Source organism: Desmodus rotundus, chromosome 7 (genome assembly GCF_022682495.2).
Source record: "Desmodus rotundus isolate HL8 chromosome 7, HLdesRot8A.1, whole genome shotgun sequence".
NCBI classification, from domain to species: domain Eukaryota; kingdom Metazoa; phylum Chordata; class Mammalia; order Chiroptera; family Phyllostomidae; genus Desmodus; species Desmodus rotundus.
Window position 1 is genome coordinate 30,364,716 of NC_071393.1, and position 24,673 is coordinate 30,389,388.

At 43.0% G+C, this 24,673-nt stretch overlaps 2 protein-coding genes across 3 annotated transcripts; both read left to right on the forward strand.

The window, feature by feature from the left end:
• Window positions 1–702: 702 nt before the first annotated feature.
• Window positions 703–5,554, forward strand: LOC112301705 (olfactory receptor 10D1B). The gene is given in 3 exon segments (XM_053929180.1): window positions 703–1,182; window positions 2,362–3,669; window positions 3,672–5,554. Coding segments are annotated over 2 exon segments (930 nt in total). The 5' UTR covers window positions 703–1,182; window positions 2,362–2,765; the 3' UTR covers window positions 3,698–5,554.
• Window positions 5,555–10,838: 5,284 nt separating this feature from the next.
• LOC128781305 (olfactory receptor 10D1B) lies at window positions 10,839–14,979 on the forward strand. Of its 2 annotated transcripts, none has more exons than XM_053927485.2 (2): window positions 10,839–11,431; window positions 12,610–14,979. In XM_053927485.2, the coding sequence occupies exon 2, from the start codon at window positions 13,014–13,016 to the stop codon at window positions 13,947–13,949; it is 936 nt and encodes a 311-aa protein (XP_053783460.1). In that variant the 5' UTR covers window positions 10,839–11,431; window positions 12,610–13,013; the 3' UTR covers window positions 13,950–14,979. The 2 variants fall into 2 exon arrangements, with proteins under 2 accessions (XP_053783460.1, XP_053783461.1); XM_053927486.1 differs by having other exon boundaries at window positions 10,864–10,935.
• Window positions 14,980–24,673: the final 9,694 nt, after the last annotated feature.

Here is a 24,673-nt window from a genome sequence, read left to right on the forward strand (position 1 = left end):
TCCTTTTTATGCTTCTGTACCCTTTGTTGTATATAAATTGACCATAGAGACATGGTTTATTTCTGGGCTCTCTATTGTGTTCCATTGATCTATGTGTCTGTTGTTATGCCAGTACCAGACTGTTTTGATTACAGTGGCCTTGTAATATAGTTTATTATCAGATATTACAAACCTCCCTACTATGTTCTTCCTCCTCAAAATTGCTGCCGTATTCAGGGTCATATACGGTTCCATATAAAGTTTTGAAACATTTGTTCTGTATCTGTGAAATATGTCATTGGTATTTTGATGGTTGCATTGAATCTATGTTAGAATTGGAGCTCTTTCTCCTATGCAAATTACCTTGGGGAGATATTTCCCATTTTACAGCAATGCTTTCTGATGATCTCATTGCTATGCTTTATAACTAGATGATAAATTAGTCTGACAAACTAATTGCTCCCTCAGAGCCATCAGTGAATGCAAAGGAGGGCTTAAGGGGGCCTGAACAAAATTCCAAGGAAGCAATACAGGGGGAGTGAGTGTGCCCAGTCTTCACTGCACAAACCCTGGGAGACTCAATCCTTTATAATGAGGGGAACAGAAGCGCCTCTTGCTGGAGCACTTCAGGCTCTGCTCAGGAACAGTAAATGTGGGGTCTTGTAACAACCCCGTGGAAAAGCTGACTCTGCTCTCAGGTGGACTCTGTGAGTGTTCCAACTGCTTCTCATGCCTCATTGTCAGCCTCTGTGAACAGGCTCACCTGTGAACAGGCTCCCACACAGGGTCATTTCTGGTCCCTGTGGGGTTCTTTTCCCAAAATCGCCTGAAAAATTTCATTGTAGAATCACACATGATCATGATCTCTGATCCTAGGTCTTTACTGACTTGGGAGAGATGATGCAGATCTCCCAGAAACATGCATGGCTCAGAGATGGTACTCAGGTTTGGCCAAGATGAGTGACAAGAAGCCAGTCATCAGCAGCATTTCTCCCCACAATGTCACTGTTTCTCTCCTTGCCATCTGCACTCTTGTTCAATTTGAGGGTGGTATGTGAGTTACTCATTTGGCATGGTCATTCTCTTTAGGCATGTTTTTAAGTGGCACTTGCTACGGTTAATGACTTGGATTCCCGTGGTGAATGTGTTTCTATAACTTCAAAGCTCCTGTATTGGAGTCGATATTAAGGAATAGTGTCAAAGGTAAGGCCTAAGCGTGCTGTCTGATTTTTAAGGCTAAATGAGGTGTTACCTAGATGTGCTCTAAAGTCAGGACTGGAAATGACCAGCAAGAGGTAAAAGAAGAATGCGTTTCCCACCTCAGCATGAAATGATGCTGTGAACTCATCTGGAAGGGGGCAGTGCCTAAGAATGGAATGGGCTCTCTTCAAAAAGCAGAGGCCAATACAGGACAATTTTCTTCAATGGTTAAGGGTATGGGCAATGGCACAAAAATGATTTAAGTCTTGGCTCTGTTACATGCTTGCTTTGTAAATTTGGGCAACTTGTTTACTTTTTCCAAGTTTCAGTTTCCTGATCTGTAGATGGATATAGTAGTGATAGTTTCTTATTATAGGTTTGTTTGAAAAATCAATCATATTTTTAAAGCATTAAGTCCAGTAATCAGAACACAGTAAGTATTCTTTAAAGGGAATACACACATAGACATGCACTTATGTGTTATTAGTATTAGCATTAGTATGTGTTTTGAGAGAAGGAGGTCCCTGTGTCTTCTGACACTATGTCCTGCTCCTGACCTGTTTAACCTTCCTCATTAGAGCTGTTCTTCACCTTTCTGCTGTATGGGTCACTATATTTCCTTCTTTATCACAGTAATGGGAATTTGAGGCTTTCCGGGCTGCTACTATTATTTGTATTTGCTTAGCATTTCAGAGTGGCCTCAAGTCCACTTAGAAAAGGTTAAAAAGAACAGAAGATCCAGAGCAGCATTTCCTGATAGACTTGGGGATCTTAGGTCTCCCAAGTCCAGAAGGATGTCATATGAAAAGGACATGATCTAAGTCTATTCAATAATGTTGTTTAATAAAACATTTATTTGTAGATAGTTATATGGTACATTAAAGAAATGCACATAAAGAAATACAGTTTGATACATAAAGGGAAGGAACCCTTTTCATTAGGATTTGTGTTTTTGGCAAATTTCAGACATTTCATAAACTTTACTATGGTACTAGGGTGTTTTAGTTGTTGAAGTTGTAGTTGTTATAATCATCATCATTTTTATTCTGTAGATAATGGAACTATGTTTGTGAAAAATGCTGTGTAAATTACTTTACATAGTATGGCTAATAAGTGACAAAACCAGGACTTAAATTAACTGTTCTGATTTCTAATGTGATTCCTTTTCCTAATGCTTTTCAGACAGTAATAACTAGTGGGAGTTTGTCACTCAAAGATATTGTGAGAGTTCAAAATATAAATTCGTCTAAAGAAAGTGAATCCATGAATTAAACAACTATAGAAAGTTTTTTTAAGTTACCATGAGAATGTTTTGAATATACCTTTAAATTTCTGATCTTGTCATGAAGATGAGCACCTACTTCCACAAAAACATTCTTCCAGGAGTTGGATAGACTGTGGCTCCAAAATAAGCATTTCTTATTAACTGATGTTTTTATACAGACCTTGCCATTCATAAGTGGGCTGGTTGTGGCTGGTTAAAATCACAGTCAAAGCCCTCAGCAGCAAAGAGCTGGCTGATTCAATACTGCTGTTCAGGCTTTGGTGTCTGGAGTTGTTTTGCAAGGTCCGACCTTCTCAGAGCCATGAGCAATGCCTCTGTGGTGACCGAGTTTATCCTGCTGGGCATCCCGCACACAGAGGCCCTGGAGACTGAGCTCTTTGTCCTGTTTTTGTCCTTCTACATCTTCACCCTTGTGGGCAACCTGCTCATCCTACTGGCAATTGTGTCCTCCACCCAACTTCACACGCCCATGTACTACTTCTTGTGTCAGCTGTCTGTGTGCGACATATTTTTCCCTTCTGTGAGTTCCCCCAAGATGCTCTTCTACCTCTCGGGGTATAGCCGAGCCATCTCCTATGCAGGTTGTGCATCCCAGCTCTTCTTCTACCATTTCGTGGGCTGCACGGAGTGTTTCCTGTACACAGTGATGGCCTATGACCGCTTTGTTGCCATATGCCACCCTCTACGCTACAAGGTAATCGTGAACCACAGAGTGTGTGCAATCCTGGCCACGGGTACCTCATTTTTTGGCTGTATTCATGCCACCTTTCTAACTACTCTCACCTTCCAATTGCCCTACTGTGGCCCCAATGAGGTGGACTATTTCTTCTGTGACATCCCCGTGATGCTGAAGCTGGCTTGTGCAGATACCTCAGTCCTGGAGATGGTGGGGTTCATCAGTGTGGGACTCATGCCCCTCAGCTGCTTTCTTCTCATCTTCACCTCCTACATTCGCATTGTCTACTCCATCCTGCAAATCTGCTCTGCGGAGGGCCGACGTCGGGCCTTCTCCACCTGCAGTGCCCACCTGACTGCCATCCTATTGTTCTACATGCCAGTGGTCCTCATCTATTTGAGACCAACCCCAAGCCCCTGCCTGGATGCAACCATTCAGGTCCTCAATAACCTGGTCACTCCCATGCTGAATCCCTTGATCTACAGCCTCAGGAATAAGGAGGTAAAATCCTCTCTGAGGAAAGTCCTACACTGGGCTTTTATCCTGAGCAGTTGTAGAGAGAGAAGAGTGACTTGCACTTTAATTCCACTTTGTACCTTATAAAATATTTTTATATGGTTCTCACAAATATTTTTCAACTTGAGAGTGCAGGTGTTATGATTGTCTCCATTCACAATGTAGGGACTAAGATGCAAAGAGCTGAAGTGACTTGTCAAAGGATAGCTAAGGAGTGAAGGCACAATGAAGACGTTAGGGCTGGATCCCTGACACTGGGACCTGTGCTTTCTGGAGGCATCATGTTGCTGATGAGGGAAGAAAGGGGTTTTCCAGGGTAGGCAGGAGGACCTGCACCTTCTACTTCTCAATCTTCATTTTCTTCACCCACGTACATTGCCTTCCCCTCTCCTTTCCCCCTCACTCTGATGCTTCTTCATCTTGGCTGCATCAATTATCTGAGGGAATGCCTGAACTGAACAAACCTTCATTGTGTTGGTGCAGAGGTTGTTGAAACATGGTAGAGGTGCATCCCCAGGGTTTTCGGTAGCACCCTCAAAATGAAGTTGTGTGAAGAGGAGGACTTGCAGCAGGGACCGGAGGCAGCTTTCTTGTGAGTGAAGCCAAGGTACTGGTGTTCTGTTGTCACCCACAAACCCTATCTGTTGGGCTTTGACCTGGAAGCAGGTGCTGGCTGTAGCAGTGCAGCAGGTGAGTGAGATTGTGGAAAGGGGAGCTGGGGAATCCATGGAGGGGTGAGTGTGGCCAGACACGTCATTAGAAAATCTGGACATGGCTTTGCTTTTCTCAGTACAATCAGGGGGCGATTCTGGGTTCCAGCTGTCACTGTTTTGTGTCTATGGTTTCTCTATTGAATTTAAAATGTTTGACAGGGTTCCCCATTCCTTTTTTTTTCCTGAAATAAGCTAAGGAGAATAAAATGAGATATTTCATTGCTGTGCGGTTTTTATGACTGAATGCAGTGAGAATCCTATTGCACTTGGGACATATAGTCACTATGAAGTTTATTGTAACAGTGAAGTAGAGTGGGAAGGAAACTGAGAAGAGGGCGATGGAAAGGGAGGGGCAGAGGTGGAGACCAGTTTGTACTTGTCAGAATCAGAGAGCAAGCAAGGAACCTGCCAGACCAAAGCAGTATTGCTGTGTCTACCTCCAGCCACAGGGCCGAGCCAGCACATGCACCTGCCACGGGGACACGCTCTCCTGTCACTTCCCTGAAAGCCTAGAGCCCCTCTCAGTGCTGATTCTCCCTCATTTCCCAGTAAACAAGAGCTTACAGAAGAAGGTGGAAATACACCTGAAATTTTTTCAAATTTAGTACATCCCTGCTGAAGCTTCTGCAAGCCCACTTGAGGGTCCCTTCCCATTCCTCAGTGTCCTGGCAGGAGCTGCTGAGATGGTCGAAACACAACACTATGTAAGAATGGAAGGTGCAATTCAATTCCCTTCCTTTTTCACTCACACAGATGTCATTCAATGAATAACTTTGTGCAGAGGGTGGGGAGTAGTGAAAGGTGAAGAAGACATGATCAACAGAAAGAGTTAAAGTCTGCTGAGAAAATAAACAGATATGCAACTAACATCCCATGATAAAGGTATGAAATGTAGCAGAAAGTGTGAGTACCTATTTGGGGGGCTATGGAGGGACTGCACAAAAGAGGTGTTGAGTGGTGAAGGCTTTCGTTTGTCAGTTTCCTCCCCATCCCCCATGAAGAATGGCTTTTACAGGGAGAAATGTTTTACAGGGAAAAGTGATGGACTTCTCAACTTTTTGTTTTTGGGATGATGGGGATGAGACATAATTCCTCAGGTGGGTGTCTCAACTATTTGCCATCTAGAAGTAAATGTTCTTGGAAGACAAATGGAGCAGGGGATTTGCCGGATGGAGGAGAGCAATGGGGGGGGGAAATTGGGACAACTGTAATGGGACAACAATAAAATATTTAATAAAAAATACATTAATTTGGCTTGTTTTCAGAGTTCTTCCTTTCACCTTGGCGCTTTGTCCTGAACTGGAGAACTGCCTTGTGCAGAAGGAGTCTGTGTCTATCTCCTTAAACAAATGGACTTCTCTGCTTGTCCTAGGGTTTCTGAGAGATGCAGGAAGCTCTCCTGTCTGCAGGTAGTGTCTGAGCTCTTTCCACCTAAGCAGGAGCCCAGAATGTCAGGCCAAGCCTGGAGTTGGAAGCCCCCGTTGGGTTTGATGGTGGAATGAGACTTTTCTTTGTACTAGATATAAAGGGACAATATTAGAAGAATTTGGAAAACATAACTTCAGGGGAGTAACCCCAAACCCAGATATTGAATCTACAGTGTTGGAGGTTAGAGAGCGGCTCAAGGCCCAAACCTGGGGTGGGGCGGTGTGGCAGAGAACACAGATATCTCAGCAGAGATTCAGAGTGCTTTCTGAACAGAGCAAAGTGCAGCAGGGGCATTTCCTGAGTCACTGGACTCACAGGTGGCCTAGGAGTGGCACCTAATGCCTGACCCGAGGTGGATCCCAGTTTCTTTAAAAGGCTTCTCTGTTCACTGCAACACATCTTGCAACAGGCCACTGTGGTCTCTAATCAGTTTCTTCCTGCTCCTCCCCACATTTGTTACTTAACCAGTGCCTATTCTGAAGTTCACCCACTGTGAACTTCATTGTGTTTTACCCACATTGCCCAGAGTGAGGCGCTGTGATGAGGGCAGCTAACTTGGAAACCTGAGAGTGTTGCAGAGCTAAATGCTCCTCCCAGGCACTGCAGGGGTGTGGAGAGATGTTTTCCAAAGAGTGTTCACAGAAGCCGCCTATTCTGTTCATTCCTTGCTCTCCCTGGCATCCTGCTGATTTGTTCTAAACCAAATTAATTGAAATAAACAAATAACTAGTCAGAATTAATGTTTTAGTCACTTAATTTGCATTTTTTTTGTAGAAGAAAATAATGCCTGTGATATTACAATAAGAAATTGGTGAGAAATAATTTGTTATTTATCATTGCTTTATTTTATATTCCACATAGCCTATTGCACCTCTGTCCCTCATACCCTATTTCAGCGGAAATGACCCTGCCTAATGCATTGTTTCCTAAAATACTGTAATGTCAATAGTAAAATGACTATCTCTATACTGTACTTTGTTGTGTGTGATCTTTTATGTGTTTCGTCATTGAGTCTGCATTGGTTCTTGAATTCCTTGTGTTCCCTCCCAAACTTTCTGATGCCTCCACACTTCACATTGGGTGGTGTCCACGTATCTTCTGTTTCAGGTCCATTTCCTGTCTTATGTGAAGCAGGTAAAGGGCCCTACCTAGAAAACCACTGTTAGAATCCTGACCACACACGTAAAGAGTTGTGAGATAATAAACAAATGATTCAATGCCTTAGGAACTTAGTGTCACCGTCCATGAAACTAAATGACAGGACCTTGCTGTCTGTCACTAGGGTAGAGGATGGCCAAGACCCGAGTTCCGTGAAACTGCGGAGTGAACTGGTATTAGGAGGGTTGGCCGGCCCTTCCTAGTGGATGCTGATCTCCCAGGACTTTCTTCCCAGTTTGCCTGTGGCTGAGAGTGACGTGTGTAGGGCTTGTTAGAAAAGCAGGCTTTCGGGCAACCACAAGAACTACTGTACTGAAGTGTTCACTTTAACAAAGTCTCCAGGTAATGTATACTCACATTAGACTTGAAGTGAAGAGTTTTCATGAGATAGGCTGTATCTCAGTGTCTGCCACATTGATAGGCCACACTGATATAATGACAAGAGGTAGTTCCCTAAGGACTGTGAAATGTCCTCAGAACTACCCTCTGCCCACAAAAGATAGTCCTCTACATTTATTATTCAGAGCAAGTATTATTACATTGTTTGCTTCCTCTTTTCTCACCTTTCAGCTTCCAGACTGATGTTGGGTTTGGGGATTTGCAAACCAAAAAGCTAAACGAAAAAAAACAACAAAAACAGTCACGATTCTGTCTTCTATGAAATGCAGAATCAACGAGGTCTTTACAAAAAATATTTTATTTATTTATTTTTTAGAGGGAGGGAAACAACAATGTGTGGTTGCCCCTCCCACACCCCCAACTGGGGACCTGGCCTGCAACCCAGGCATGTGCCCTGACTGGGAATCGAATCAGCGACCCTTTAGTTCACAGCCCACGCTCAGTCCACTGAGTTACACCAGCCGGGTTTCAACTACAGTTTTAAAGTAACATGGTTTTAGTTTTCTATTTGAGCTCTTATGTCATAAAATCTACAAACTGTAAATTCCTCAAATGTAAACAGGTGTCAGTCTTCATAAACAACAGACACGTTGACTGAAGGCCACTTTCAGGGCTTGGTGCTTCACGTGTTAAGCAAATATGAAGCAACACCTGTGCTTTCAGAAACTAATTGTCTGAAGCTGTTTCATCTCTCCCATTGGCTCTCCTCACCCTGCAGTTGTTTTCTGGCTTCCTCAGGCTTCACTACAAGGAGAAGGTCAGCTAGCATTGCCCAGGGTGCACCTGCACAGACTGAGCCCCTGCTTCCAGTTCAGGGCTCCATGTTCTGCATACATGTAGGAATGAAACCCATTGACTATTTTCCCCACTTCCAACCCAGCCACACTGTGAATCATTTAGCATGTGCTTTCCTCTCCCCACTCACAGCCATTGCTTCCTTAAAAACAGTCCATGGGTTTGCAGATTCTGATTGTCCAGAAGAGAAAAGCCCATGCAGTGAGTGAACTCTATATTGTGTTTGTTTTTCTTTTGGTTCTTTTGCCTCAGTATTTTGATGTTCTCATGTTAAGGATATACACATTTAAGATTCTGGTACCTTCTTAGAGAATTTGACACTTGCATTATTATGTAATAGTCATGTTTACCCTGATGATTTTCCTTGTTCTGAAATCGGCTTTGTCTAAAATGAATATAATAGCTATTCCAGGTTTCTTTGATTAGCATTGGCAACACGTATATTTCTCCATCCATTTAGATTTTTCAATTTTTAAATAGTTTAATTATAATTGACATACAATGTTATACTAGTTCGAGGTGTACAACACATTGATTAGACATTTATACAATTAATGAAGTGAGCATCCTGATAAAACTAGTGTCCATCTGACAGCACATATAGTTATTACACTATGAATGACTATATTCCTCACACTGTAGCTTACAGCCCCATGACTATTCTGTAAGTGCCACATTGTACTTTGTAATCCCTCCACTTTTTTCACTCAACCTCCCACCCTTCTTTTTTCTGGCAACCATCAAAATGTTCTCTGTATCTATGAGTCTTTTATAGATCTGCTGGTTTGGCTTTTTTATTTTTATTTTTTATTGTTTTTCAAATACAGTTTTCTGTCTTGTCTCCCCACTCCTCCCACTACTCCAGCCCTCCCCACCTCCTTCCCCTGTTTCCACCCCCACTTGTTATTGTCCATGTGTCCTTTATAATCGTTCCTGTAAACCCTTCACCCTATTCCCTCATTATCCTCCCCCCTCTCCCCTCTGGTCACTGTCAGCCTGTTCTCAATTTCAATGTCTTTAGTTCTATTTTGGTTGCTTGTTTGTTTTGTTGATTATGTTCTAGTTAAAGCTGAGATCATATGGTATTTGTCTTTCACTGCCTGGCTTATTTCACTTAGCATAATGCTGTCCAGTTCCATCCATGCTGTCGCAAAGCGTAGGAGCTCCTTCTTTTTTTCTGCTGCGTAGAATTCCATTGTGTAAATGCACCATAGCTTTTTGATCCACTCATTTAGAGAGGGGGCAGTTAGGTTGCTTCCAGTACTTGGCTATTGTAAATTGTGCTGCTATGCACATTGGGGTGCATAGGTTCTTTTAGATTGGTGTTTCAGGATTCTTAAGATATAATCCCAGCAGTGGAATTTCCAGGTCAAAAGGCAGTTCCATTTTTAGTTTTCTGAGGAAATTCCGTACTGTTTTCCATAGTGGTTGCACCAGTCTGCATTCCCACCAACAGTGCACTAGGGTTCCCTTTTCTCCACAACCTCACCAGCACTTGTTGTTTGTTGATTTGTTTATGATGGCCATTCTGACTGGTTTGAAGTGGTCTCTCATTGTGGTTTTGATTTGCATCTCTCTGATGGCTAGTGATGCTGAACATCTTTTCATATGTCTCTGGGCCCTCTGTGTGTCCTCCTTGGAAAGGTCTGTTCAAGTCCTTTGCCCATTTTTTAATTGGGTTGCTTGTCTTCTTTGAGTGGAATCACATGAGTTTTATATATTTTGGAGAACAAACCCTTGTCCGAGGTATCATTGGCAAATATGTTTTCCCATACAGTTGGTTCCCTTTTCATTTTGCTGATGTTGTCTTTGGCCATGCAGAAGCTTTTTATTTTGATGAGGTCCCATTTGTTCATTTCTTTCCTTTATGTCCCTTGCTCTAGGGGACATATTGGTGAAAATATAGCTCCGTCAAATATCTGAGATTTTCTTGCCTACATTCTCCTCTAGGACTTTTGTGGTGTCGTGACATATATTTACATCTTTTATCTATCTTGAGTTTATTTTTGTGTATGGTGTAAGTTGGTGGTCTAGTTTCATTGTTTTGTATGTAGCTGCCCCGATCTCCCAACACCATTTGTTGAAGAGGCTATTTTTTTCTCCTTTTTATGTTTCTGCCCTGTTTGTTGTATATTAATTGACCATAGAGACATGGTTTATTTATGGGCTCTCTATTGTGTTCCATTGATCTATGTGTCTGTTGTTATGCCAGTACCAGACTGTTTTGATTAGAGTGGCCTTGGAATATAGTTTATTATCAGATATTACAAACCTCCCTACTATGTTCTTCCTCCTCAAAATTCCTGCCGTATTCAGGGTCATATACGGTTCCATATAAAGTTTTGAAACATTTGTTCTGTATCTGTGAAATATGTCATTGGTATTTTGATGGTTGCATTGAATCTATGTTAGAATTGGAGCTCTTACTCCTATGCAAATTATCTTGGGGAGATATCTTCCATTTTACAGCAATGCTTTCTGATGATCTCATTGCTATGCTTTATAACTAGATGATAAATTAGTCTGACAAACTAATTGCTCCCTCAGAGCCATCAGTGAATGCAAAGGAGGGCTTAAGGGGGCCTGAACAAAATTCCAAGGAAGCAATACAGGGGGAGTGAGTGTGCCCAGTCTTCACTGCACAAACCCTGGGAGACTCAATCCTTTATAAGGAGGGGAATAGAAGCGCCTTTTGCTGGAGTGCTTCGGGTTCTGCTCAGGAACAGTAAATGTGGGGTCTTGTAACAACCCCGTGGAAAAGCTGACTCTGCTCTCAGGTGGACTCTGTGAGTGTTCCAACTGCTGCTCATGCCTCATTGTCAGCCTCTGTGAACAGGCTCACCTGTGAACAGGCTCCCACACAGGGTCATTTCTGGTCCCTGTGGGGTTCTTTTCCCAAAATCGCCTGAAAAATTGCATTGTAGAATCACACATGATCATGATCTCTGATCCTAGGTCTTTACTGACCTGGGAGAGATGATGCAGATCTCCCAGAAACATGCATGGCTCAGAGATGGTACTCAGGTTTGGCCAAGATGAGTGACAAGAAGCCAGTCATCAGCAGCATTTCTCCCCACAATGTCACTGTTTCTCTCCTTGCCATCTGCACTCTTGTTCAATTTGAGGGTGGTATGTGAGTTACTCATTTGGCATGGTCATTCTCTTTAGGCATGTTTTTAAGTGGCACTTGCTACGGTTAATGACTTGGATTCCCGTGGTGAATGTGTTTCTATAACTTCAAAGCTCCTGTATTGGAGTCGATATTAAGGAATAGTGTCAAAGGTAAGGCCTAAGCATGCTGTCTGATTTTTAAGGCTAAATGAGGTGTTACCTAGATGTGCTCTAAAGTCAGGACTGGAAATGACCAGCAAGAGGTAAAAGAAGAATGCGTTTCCCACCTCAGCATGAAATGATGCAGTGAACTCATCTGGAAGGGGGCAGTGCCTAAGAATGGAATGGGCTCTCTTCAAAAAGCAGAGGCCAATACAGGACAATTTTCTTCAATGGTTAAGGGTATGGGCAATGGCACAAAAAAGGTTTGAGTCTTGGCTCTGTTACATGCTTGCTTTGTAAATTTGGGCAACTTGTTTACTTTTTCCAAGTTTCAGTTTCCTGATCTGTAGATGGATATAGTAGTGATAGTTTCTTCTTATAGGTTTGTTTGAAAAATCAATCATATTTTTAAAGCGTTAAGTCCAGTACTCAGAACATAGTAAGTATTCATTAAAGGGAATACACACATAGACATGAACTTATGTGTTATTAGTATTAGCATTAGTATGTGTTGTCAGAGAAGGAGGTCTCTGTGTCTTCCGACACTGTGTCCTGCTCCTGACCTGTTTAACCTTCCTCATTAGAGCTGTTCTTCACCTTTCTGCTGTATGGGTCACTATATTTCCTTCTTTATCACAGTAATGGGAATTTGAGGCTTTCCGGGCTGCTACTATTATTTGTATTTGCTTAGCATTTCAGAGTGGCCTCAAGTCCACTTAGAAAAGGTTAAAAAGAACAGAAGATCCAGAGCAGCATTTCCTGATAGACTTGGGGATCTTAGGTCTCCCAAGTCCAGAAGGATGTCATATGAAAAGGACATGATCTAAGTCTATTCAATAATGTTGTTTAATAAAACATTTATTTGTAGATAGTTATATGGTACATTAAAGAAATGCACATAAAGAAATACAGTTTGATACATAAAGGGAAGGAACCCTTTTCATTAGGATTTGTGTTTTTGGCAAATTTCAGACATTTCATAAACTTTACTATGGTACTAGGGTGTTTTAGTTGTTGAAGTTGTAGTTGTTATAATCATCATCATTTTTATTCTGTAGATAATGGAACTATGTCTATGAAAATGCTGTTTAAATTACTTAACCTAGTATGGCTAATAAGTGGCAAAACCGGGACTTAAATTAACTGTTCTGATTTCTAATGTGATTTCTTTTCCTGATGCTTTTCAGACAGTAATAACTAGTGGGAGTTTGTCACTCAAAGATATTGTGAGAGTTCAAAATATAAATTCATCTAAAGAAAGTGAATCCATGAATTAAACAACTATAGAAAGTTTTTTTAAGTTACCATGAGAATGTTTTGAATATACCTTTAAATTTCTGATCCTGTCATGAAGATGAGCACCTACTTCCACAAAAACATTCTTCCAGGAGTTGGATAGACTGTGGCTCCAAAATAAGCATTTCTTATTAACTGATGTTTTTATACAGACCTTGCCATTCATAAGTGGGCTGGTTGTGGCTGGTTAAAATCACAGTCAAAGCCCTCAGCAGCAAAGAGCTGGCTGATTCAATACTGCTGTTCAGTCTTTGCTGTCTGGAGTCGTTTTGCAAGGTCCGACCTTCTCAGAGCCATGAGCAATGCCTCTGTGGTGACCGAGTTTATCCTGCTGGGCATCCCGCACACAGAGGCCCTGGAGACTGAGCTCTTTGTCCTGTTTTTGTCCTTCTACATCTTCACCCTTGTGGGCAACCTGCTCATCCTACTGGCAATTGTGTCCTCCACCCAACTTCACACGCCCATGTACTACTTCTTGTGTCAGCTGTCTGTGTGCGACATATTTTTCCCTTCTGTGAGTTCCCCCAAGATGCTCTTCTACCTCTCGGGGTATAGCCGAGCCATCTCCTACGCAGGTTGTGCGTCCCAGCTCTTCTTCTACCATTTCGTGGGCTGCACGGAGTGTTTCCTGTACACAGTGATGGCCTATGACCGCTTTGTTGCCATATGCCACCCTCTACGCTACAAGGTAATCATGAACCACAGAGTGTGTGCAATCCTGGCCACAGGTACCTCATTTTTTGGCTGTATTCAGGCCACCTTTCTAACCACTCTCACCTTCCAATTGCCCTACTGTGGCCCCAATGAGGTGGACTATTTCTTCTGTGAGGTCCCGGTGATGCTGAAGCTGGCTTGTGCAGATACCTCAGCCCTGGAGATGGTGGGGTTCTTCAGTGTGGGCCTCATGCCCCTCAGCTGCTTTCTTCTCATCTTCGCCTCCTACAGTCGCATTGTCTACTCCATCCTGCAGATCTGCTCTGCGGAGGGCCGACGTCGGGCCTTCTCCACCTGCTGTGCCCACCTCATTGCCATCCTATTATTCTACATGCCTGTGGTCCTCATCTATTTGAGGCCAACCCCAAGCCCCTGGCTGGATGCAACCGTTCAGATCCTCCATAACCTGGTCACCCCCATGGTGAATCCCTTGATCTACAGCCTCAGGAATAAGGAGGTAAAATCCTCTCTGAGGAAAGTTCTACATCAACTGGGTTTTTATCCTGAGCAGTCATAGAGAGAGAAGAGTGGTTGCACTTTAATTCCAGGCTGTACCTTATAAAATATTTTTATATGGTTCTCACAAATATTTTTCAACTTGAGAGTGCAGGTGTTATGATTGTCTCCATTCACAATGTAGGGGCTAAGATGCAAAGAGCTGAAGTGACTTGTCAAAGGATACCTAAGGAGTGAAGGCAGAATGAAGACATTAGGGCTGGTTCCCTGACACCGGGACCTGTGCTTTCTGGAGGCATCATGTTGCTGATGAGGGAAGAAAGGGGTTTTCCAGGGTAGGCAGGAGGACCTGCACCTTCTACTTCTCAATCTTCATTTTCTTCACCCACCTACACAGCCCTCCGTTTCCTTTCTCCCTCACTCTGATGCTCCTTCATCTTGGCTGCATCGATTATCTCAGAGAATGCCTGAACTGAACAAACCTTTGTTGTGTTGGTGCAGAGGTTATTGAAACATGGGAGAGGTGCATTCCCAGGGTTTTTGGTAGCACCCTGAAAATGAAGTTGTGTGAAGAGGAGGACTTGCAGCAGGGACTGGCGGCAACTTTCTTGTGAATGAAGCAAAGATACTGGTGTTCTGTTGCCACCCACCTATCTGTTGGGCTTTGACCTGGAAGCAGGTGCTGGCTGTAGCAGTGCATCAGATGAGTGAGAATGTGGAAAGGGGAGCTGGGGAATCCATGGAGGGGTGAGTGTTGTCTGAAGCCACCTATTCTCTTTAACCTTGCTCTCCATGGCAGCCTGCTGATTTGTTCTAAACCAAGTTATTTGAAATGAAAAAATAACTATTCAGAATTAATGTTTTAGTGATTTGATCTGCATTTTTTTTGTAGAAGAAAATAATGGCTGTGATATTACAATAAGTAATTTGTGAGAAATAATCTGGTATTTATCATTCATTTATTTTATATTCCACATGGCCTATTGCACCTCTGTCCCTCACACCCTATTTCAGTGGAAATGACCCTGCCTAATGCATTGTTTCCTAAAGTACTGTAATGTCAATAGTAAAATGACTATCTCTATACTGTACTTTGTTGTGTGTGATCTTTTATGTGTTTCGTCATTGAGTCTGCATTGGTTCTTGAATTCCTTGTGTTCCCTCCCAACCTTCGTGATGCCTCCACACTTCACATTGGGTGGTGTCCTTGTATCTTCTGTTTCAGGTCCATTTCCTGTCTTATGTGAAGCAGGTAAAGGGCCCTACCTAGAAAACCACTGTTAGAATCCTGACCACACACGTAAATAGTTATGGGATAACAAACAAATGTTTCAATGCCTTAGGAACTTAGTGTCTCATCCATGAAACTAAATGATTAAATCAGAACTCTTATGAGTCTTCACCTTGAGTGCACAAGGACCCTGACAGGACCTTGCTGTCTGTCACTAGGGTAGAGGATGGCCAAGACCCGAGTTCTGTGAAACTGCGGAGTGAACTGGTATTAGGAGGATTGGCCCCCCTTTCCTAGTGGACGCTGATCTCCCAGGACTTTCTTCCCAGTTTGCCTGTGGCTGAGAGTGATGTGTGTAGGGCTTGTTAGAAAAGCAGGCTTTCAGGCAACCACAAGAACTACTGTACTGAAGTGTTCACTTTAACAAAGTCTCCAGGTAACATTAGAGTTGAAGTGAATACTTTCCATGAGATAGGCTGTGTCTCAGTCGTCTGCCACATTGATAGGCCACACTGACGTAATGACAAGAGACACTTTCCTAAGGACTGTGAATGTCCTCAGAACTACCCTCTGCCCACAAAAGATACCCCTTTACATTTATTATTCACGGCAAGTATTATTACATGGGTTGCTTCCTCTTTTCTCACCCTTCAGCTTCCAGACTGATGTTGGGTTTGGGGATCTCCAAAGCAAAAAACTAAACAAACAATAACCAATAAAAATAGTCATGGTACTGTCTTCTATGAAATGCAGAATCAACGAGGTCTTTACAAAAAATATTTTATTTATTTATTTTTTAGAGGGAGGGGAAGGGTAATGGAAAGAGAGGGAGAGAAACATGGATGTGTGGTTGCCCCTCCCACACCCCCAACTGGAGACGTGGCCTGCAACCCAGGCATGTGCCCTGGCTGGGAATGCAACCAGCTGCCCTTTGGTTCACAGGCCCAAGCACAATCCACTGAGCTACACCAGCCAGGTCTCAACTACAATTTTAAAGTAACAAGGTTTTAGTTTTTCATTTGAGCTCTTATGTCATAAAATCTACAAACTGTAAGTTCCTCAAATGTAAACAGGTGTCAGTCTTCATAAACAACAGACACGTTGACTGAAGACCACTTTCAGGGCTTGGTGCTTCACGTGTTAAGCAAATATGAAGCAACACCTGTGCTTTCAGAAACTAATTGTCTGAAGCTGTTTCATCTCTCCCATTGGCTCTCCTCACCCTGCAGTTGTTTTCTGGCTTCCTCAGGCTTCACTACAAGGAGAAGGTCAGCTAGCATTGCCCAGGGTGCACCTGCACAGACTGTGCCCCTGCTTCCAGTTCAGGGCTCCATGTTCTGCATACATGTAGGAATGAAACCCATTGCCTAATTTCCCCACTTCCAACCCAGCCACACTGTGAATCATTTAGCATGTGCTGTTCCTCTCCCCACTCCCAGCCATTGCTTCCTTAAAAACAGTCCATGTGTTTGCAGATTCTGATTGTCCAGAAGAGAAAAGCCCATGCAGTGAGTGAACTCTATATTGTGTTTGTTTTTCTTTTGGTTCTTTTGCCTCAGCATTTTGATGTTCTCATGTTAAGGATGTACACATTTAAGATTCTGGTACCTTCTTAGAGAATTTGACACTTGCATTATTATGTAATAGTCATGTTTACCCTGATGATTTTCCTTGTTCTGAAATTGGCTTTGTCTAAAATGAATATAATAGCCATTCCAGCTTTCTTTGATGAGCATTAGCAATGCATTTATTTCTCCATCCCTTTAGATTTTTCAATTTTTAAATAGTGTAATTCACATACAATGTTTTAATAGTTTTAGGTGTGCAACATAGAAATTAGACATTTATCCAATTTATGAAGTGAGCATCCTGATAAAACTAGTATCCGTCTGACACCACATGTAGTTATTACAATAAGAATTACTATATTCTTCACACTGTAGCTTACAGCCCCATGACTATTCTGTAAGTGCCACATTGTACTTCTTAATCCCTCCACCTTTTTCACTCAACCCCCCACCCTTCTTTAATCTGGCAACCATCAAAATGTTCTCTGTTTCTATGAGTCTTTTATAGATCTGCTGGTTTGGCTTTTTTATTTTTTCATTTTTAGTTTTTATTATTGTTCAAGTACAGTTTTATGACTTTTCCCCTCACTCTTCCCCACCATCCCAGCCCTCCCCACCTCCTTCCCCTGTTTCCACCCCCACTTGTTATTGTCCATGTGTCCTTTACAAGTGTTCCTGTAATCCCTTCACCCTATTCCCCAATTATCCTCTCCCTTCTCCCCTCTGGTCACTGTCAGCCTGTTCTCAATTTCAATGTCTTTAGTTCTATTTTGGTTGCTTGTTTGTTTTGTTGATTATGTTCCAGTTAACGCTGAGATCATATGGTATTTGTCTTTCACTGCCTGGCTTATTTCACTTAGCATAATGCTGTCCAGTTCCATCCATGCTGTCGCAAAGCGTAGGAGCTCCTTCTTTTTTTCTGCTGCGTAGAATTCCATTGTGTAAATGCACCATAGCTTTTTGATCCACTCATTTAGAGAGGGGGCAGTTAGGTTGCTTCCAGTACTTGGCTATTGTAAATTGTGCTGCTATGCACATTGGGGTGCATAGGTTCTTTTAGATTGGTGTTTCAGGATTCTTAAGATATAATCCCAGCAGTGGAATTTCCAGGTCAAAAGGCAGTTCCATTTTTAGTTTTCTGAGGAAATTCCGTACTGTTTTCCATAGTGGTTGCACCAGTCTGCATTCCCACCAACAGTGCACTAGGGTTCCCTTTTCTCCACAACCTCACCAGCACTTGTTGTTTGTTGATTTGTTTATGATGGCCATTCTGACTGGTGTGTAGTGGTATCATTGTGGTTTGGATTTGCATCTCTCTGATGGCTACTGATGCTGAGCATCTGTTCATATATCTGTGGGACCTCTGTGTGTCCTCCTTGGAGAAGTGTCTGTTCAAGTCCTTTGCCCATTTTTTAATTGGGTTTCTTGTCCTCTTCGAGTGGAATCATATGAGTTTTATATATTTTGGAGATCAAACCCTTGTCCGAGGTATCACTGGCAAATATGTTTTCCCATATGGTTGTTTCTCTTTTCATTTTAATGCTTTTCTTTTGGCCATGCAGAAACTTTTTATTTTGATCAGGTCCCATTTGTTTCTTTCTTTCCTTTATGTCCTTTGCTCGAGGGGACATATTGGTTAAAATGTTGCTGTGTGGAATCTGAGATCTTCCTGCCTATGTTCTCCTCTAGGACTTTTATGGTGTCACAACTTATATTTGAGTCTTTTATTCACTTCAGATTTGTTTTATGTATGGTATAAGTTGGTGATCAGGTTTCATTTTCTTGCATGTAGTTGTCCAGCTCTTCCAACACCATTTGTTGATGAGGCTGTTTTTGCTCCATTTTATGCTGCTGCTCCTTTGTCAAATATTAATTGACCATAGCGACTTGGGTTTATTTCTGGGCTCTCTATTCTGTTCCATTGGTCTATGTGCCTGTTCTTATGCCAGTAGCAGGCTTCTTTGATTACAGTGGTCTTGTAATGCAATTTAATATCAGGTATTGTGATCCTTTTACTTTGCTCTTCTTTCCTAATGGTTAGGCTTTAAAAAACTTTTTTAGATATCACATATAAGTGAAGTCATCTGGCTTTTGTATTCCTCTGTCTGATTTATTTCACTGGGCATAATATGCACTTGCTCCACCCTGTCAGGATGGGCGGGGATATTCACCTGGCAGCCTACGCCGGAGGGGAACCCCCAATGATGGACTTGGCTTTGTTCCAGAAGACCAATCCCTAGGAAGTCCCTGAGGAGAGCCAATCAGAATTTGGTGCGTAAACCCCCGCCATATTCCCTGCTTCCATGTGACTTCCTTGGCCCGCTCCTTGGACCAGAGAATCTTGCCTTGGTCCGCAAACCTCAATAAAGCTCTGTACTGCCTAATTTTGTGGCTGATTGGCATTTCTTCCTTGGTGGAGCCTCAGAAAACCTGTCATTTGGTGTTGCAACCTGGGAGGAGTTGTTTTCTGCTGAAGACCACTCCTCTCCTTACTCCTAGAGAAGGCCTCGTGGCCACCCCACCAGTCTGGACTAAGTACCAGGGTATGTGCAGTTGCCCTTACGTTTCTGGTTCCCAAACACTGATTCTGGGTCCCCATCTGCTGGGAGAGACTGCTCTCCCACTAAATCGCAGCACTGCATCAGGGTGACCCTTCCAGGAGAGGCTACTCTCCCTCTGCTGAGACGCTCTAGGCACTGGAGGAGATGTCCCTGGGCCTAGATCCTCATTTTTACCTGACTGGATCAGCAACTTGGGTTGAAGGACACTGATTCCCACTTGCTAATCCTTGTGGAACCAGGAATGGGGGGACAGGAGTCCAAACCAGACCCTAAGTCACCCCTAGGGTGCCTCCTGAAAGATTTGCCAGCTATTGATCCTGGCCTCAAGCGAAAACAGCTGATTTTTCTATCCACTACAGCCTGGCCATTATATCAGCTCGATAATTGTGAAACCTGGACTCCTGAAGGTACTTTCAATTTCGTTGCCCTTACTGACCTAGATAATTTTTGCAGATGGACTGGCAAATGGTCTGAGGTCCCATACATTCAGGGCTTTTGGGCCTTGCACCCCCACCCTGATCTGTGTGCCCAATGCTCCACAGCGCAGGTTCTCCTGGCCCAAGGGAACTCTGACCTGTATGGTCTCCTAAGTCAACTGCCCCAGAACCCCCTTCCTCCTTTTCTGATTCCCCTGAAGATCTTGCTTCTCCTCCTCCTCCTCCTTATCAGCTCCTGCCCATAGCTACTCCAGCCCCGGCCCTCCCCTCTCAGCTGGATTCTTCCCCTCCCTCTGAAGACCTTTGCTCCCCAGTCAGCTCACACACCCACTCTCGCCTGAATCTAGAGCCCCTAGACTCCCGTATTTGCCTGCTCTGGGAAGGGGCAGGAACAGAGGGTGTCGTTCAGGTGTGTCCCCTTCTCACTAACTGAGCTGTCCTTAATTGAGAAATGCCTAGGCTTTTTCCACCTCTAACAACTGTAATTCCCAAAAGGAGGGCTCTGTCTTCCCCTTGCCCTTCATCTCAAGCAGTCAATTACGATAAACTCAGAGAAGTCACCCAAGGCCCCGGAGAAAATCCGGCCCTATTTCTCAACAGACTAACCGAGGCAATGGTGCTCCATACTCGCCTTGACCCGGTTTCTAACGCTGGGGCCACTGTCTTAGCTCCTCACTTTATCTCTCAGCTGGCCCCAGACATTAGAAGAAAATTTAAAAAGGCCGAGGATGGTCCCCAAGCCCCCATCCAAGATCTGGTAAATATGGCATTTAAGCTTTTCAATAATCAGGAAGCAAGGCAGAGGCTGCCTGCCAGGCACACCTACAGCAAAAGGTGGCCCTGCAGACCCAAGCCATGCTAGCGGCCCTGCGGCCGGCGGCAAACACTGGCACGAGGGAGAAGTCTAGGTCCAGCTGAAGAACGTCCCACTGGGGGCCTGTTTCTAGTGCGGCAAAGAAGGACACTGGGCCCGCAGTGTCCTCAACCTTAGCCACTAATGAAGCCCTGCTCTGAGTGCCCACAGCTTGGCCACTGGAGGGATGCCTGTCCCCTTATTGGCTCGCCCCCCCGCCCACCTCCACGTGGGGGACCAGACTATCAAGGTGCGGACTCTTCCCTGGCCACGCAGGAACTTCTCGGACTCCTAGACGAATAAAGTGGCCCGGACTCGAAGACCCCCATCACCCTCGCCAAGCCCAGGGTAATGCTGCAGGCAGTGGGTAAGTCCATCCCTTTCCTGGTGGACACGGGGGCTACCTACTCTGTTTTACATCTTTTTCAGGACCTCTTACTCCTTCCCAGATTCAGTCATGGGGGTTGACGGGACCCCATCTTGCCCGTGGCGAACATCTCTGTTTAACTGCAGTCTGGACGGCTTTCCCTTTTCCCATTCATTCCTTGCCATAGCCTCCTGCCCTATCCTGCTTCTAGGAAGGGACATTCTCCAACTACTAGGCTCCACTCTCCAGGTCACTCGAAACCCTACCCCTTCCTCCTCCCTTATCCTTCCACTGTTAGAAAATCCAACTCCTCCTCCAGCTCTGCCTATTTCCCCTTCTCTCGTCAACCCACAAGTATGGGACACTTCTACCCCAACCTTAGCTTCCCATCACCGCCCCCCCCGTCCATCATCCATCTAAAACAGCCAACCTCTAGCCCCTCCCCTCTACACCCCTCCGGAAAGCTGGAAGTAGCCAGATCGAACACTGCACCCCTTATCCTATCAAAGAGGTCGGAATGTCAGGATGGGCGGGGATATCCGCCTGGCAGCCTGAGCCCGAGGGGAACCACCAGTGATGGACTGCAGCTTTGTTCCAGGAGACCAATCCCTAGTCCCTGAGGAGAGCCAATCAGAATTTGGTGCATAACACCCCGCCATATTCCCTGCTTCTGCGTGACTACTTTGGCCTGCTTCTTGGACCAGAGAATCTTGCCTGGGTCCGCAAACCTCAATAAAGCTCTGTACTGCCTAATTTTCTGTCTGATTGGCATTTCTTCCTCAGCGGAGCGTAAGAAAACCTTTCACACCCATGGTGCTGCACATGGCTAGATTTCATTCTTTTCTCTGGCTGAATCCTATTCTGTTGTATATATGCACCACTTCTTTATACATTTATCTTTTTAAAATTTATTTTATTGGGGTGACTTTGGTGAATAAATGTATATATATTACAGGCATATGATTCTATAATACATCATCTGTTCACTATATCGTGTTTTCACCATCCCAAGTGAAGCCTACAGTTAGGTTGGCTCCGTATCTTGGCCATTGGAAATAATGCTGTAGTGAACATATGTATGTATTTGTCTTTTTGTTCTAGTGTTTTGGGTTTCTTCAAATAAATATGCAGAAGTGGAATTGGTGGGTCCTTTTTTCTCTCTTCTTATATATAACCTTTGTTTTATTTATTTGTTTTTTATTGCTACTAATCCTTTTTATTTTAATGGGTTTTTTAACAAATATTTTATTATTTATGCTATTACAGTTGTCCCAGTTTAGCCCTGCTATTTATAATAAAAAAGTTTTGCTAAATAATTAATTGAGAAACCAGGAGTTGCTTGGATATGCCAGTGATTGACTTCAACTCCTGAGGCAGAGATAAGGAGCTTTGATAAGACAGGCTGTTTTCTCTGAGTAAAACAAGGATGATTCACATGTAAGGCAAACTTTTCGACAAGTATACCATAGCAAAACAGCTCTGATTTTTGTGTGGCTGATTTCCTGTGAAACAGGACATGAGCTGAACAAGTCTGTCTTTCTCTCTCTGTCTGTCTCTCTCTTTCTCCCCCTTCCTCTCTCCCTCCTTCCCATAGTTTGAGGCCATAATCTTGTCAGGGAATATAAGATAAACACAGTAATGACTGTAAGGCTGTACCTAACACTCCTCCAAATCTCTGAAAGAAATCTATTAATAATTCTCCTCTCAGAAAGGGCTGGCCATTTCCAGTCACTTGGGAACCAGCCATAATGCACTGGAAAGAGAGTGAAGCTTGGCCTGTGCTCCTCTATGATGTAACTTTAGGAAATTCACAATTGCTTGAGCTCACTGTCCCTTATTCACAGAATGGGGTTAATTAGAGCCACCTTATATATTTCTTGAGAAAATTAATTAAAACAACATAAAAGTACATTGGAAAACTTGATCAACCACCAATGTAAGGTGATCTGAATTATAAATGAGTATTTGAAAACCAGGATTAGTGATAACCTTATTATTTTTGTGACTCAAAGGAAGGAATCCTGTTATCCTGGATTTATATAGGTCTACCTTTAACCAACTGTATTACTTCAGTTAACTTGTTTAAATTCTTTGAGACTAACTATTCTACTAGAGATGGGAAAAATAATGCTGTCTGCCTAATATATTTCTAGTAAGAATTAAAAAACACAACACATATAAAGCTCTCAGAACAATTGTGGTACACAGCAAAAGCACAATAAATGTTAGCTATTATTAAACCTGGGATCTATTCACTGGACATCTCAAGAGGCCACTTCAATTTTGTGAGGCATGGCTTAGTAGCGTCTTGATTCCCTCTGTAACACGTGACCTGTGTTTCTACTCTTTCTTTTTCCATCCGTTCTTCCTTTTTTCCTTCCTTTATCCCTTCCTCTCTTCCTTCCTCTTTGTTTGTTTGTTTTTTTAAATTGTTATTGTTATTCAATTACAGTTGTATGCCTTTTCTCCCCATGCCTCCACCCCACCCCAGCTGAACCCACCTCCCTCCCCCACCCGCACCCTCCCCCTTGATTATTATACCACATGATCTCACCTTTAACTGGAACATCATCAACAGAAGAAAAGAGCAAACACCATATAACCAGAGACGTTGAAGTTAAGAACAATCTAGCAATAGCCAGGGGGGAGTGGGGAGGGGACAGTGAGGAGAGGGGATTACAGGAACTACCTTCGCTTTCTTTCTAATTGGTTTGGAGAAGAACGTATTCTTTTTTTAAATTTTATTTTTCAATTACAGTTTACATTCTCAATGCTTTTGTATCAGCTTCAGTCATATTGCATTGTGGATAGACAATCATATATTTTACAAAGTGGTTCTCCACCGATATTTCACATACACACCTGGCATCATAAGTAGTTATTACAATAATATTGACTATATTCCCTATGCTGTACTTTATATACCTGGGACTCTTTGATGACTACCAATTTTTAGTTTTCAATCCCTGCACCATTTTAACACCCCCCTCACCCCCACTCTTCTGGCAAAAATTAGTCTATTCTCTGTATGTATGAGTCTGTTACTATTTTGTTCGTTAATTTATTCTGCTGTTTAGATTTCACATACAAGTAAAATGATGTGGTATTTGTTTTTCCCCAACTGATTTATTTCACTTAGCATAATACTCTCCAGGTCCATCCGGGCTTTGAAATGGTGAGGTTTCATTCTTTTTGACGGCCAAGGAATATTTCACTCTATATTTATGCCACAATTTTATCCTCTTGTCTATTGATGGGCACTTGTGTTGCTTCTATAGCTTGGCTGTTGTAAGTAACACTGTAATAAACATAGGGGTGCATGTATTGTCTCAAATTAGTATTTCGATTTCTTCAAATATCTATCCCCAATAGTGAAATTTCTGGGTCATAAGGAAGTTCCATTTTTATGTTTTTGAGGATCTTCTATACTGTTCTCCAAAGAGGCTGCATCAATCTCTACTCCCACCATGAGTGCACAAGGGTTCTCTTTCTCCACAACCTTGTCAACATTTGTTGTTTGTTGTTTTATTGGTGATAGCCATTCTAACAGTGATATCTCATTGTGGTTTTGAATTTTACTTCTCTGATGAGTAGTGGTGTTGAGCTTTTTGAATCTGTGTATTTGCCATGCATACGTCTTCGTTGGAGAAGTGTCTGTTTAGATCCTTTGCCCAATTTTTAATTGGACTGTTTGTTTTATTGGTGATGAGTTATATGAGTTCTTCATAAATTTTGGATATTTACTACCGCTTATTAGATGTGCCACTG

Excerpts from the sequence above, each read along its gene's own strand:
- LOC128781305 (XM_053927485.2), top strand. The coding sequence starts at position 13,014 with ATGAGCAATGCCTCTGTGGTGACCGAGTTTATCCTGCTGGGCATCCCG.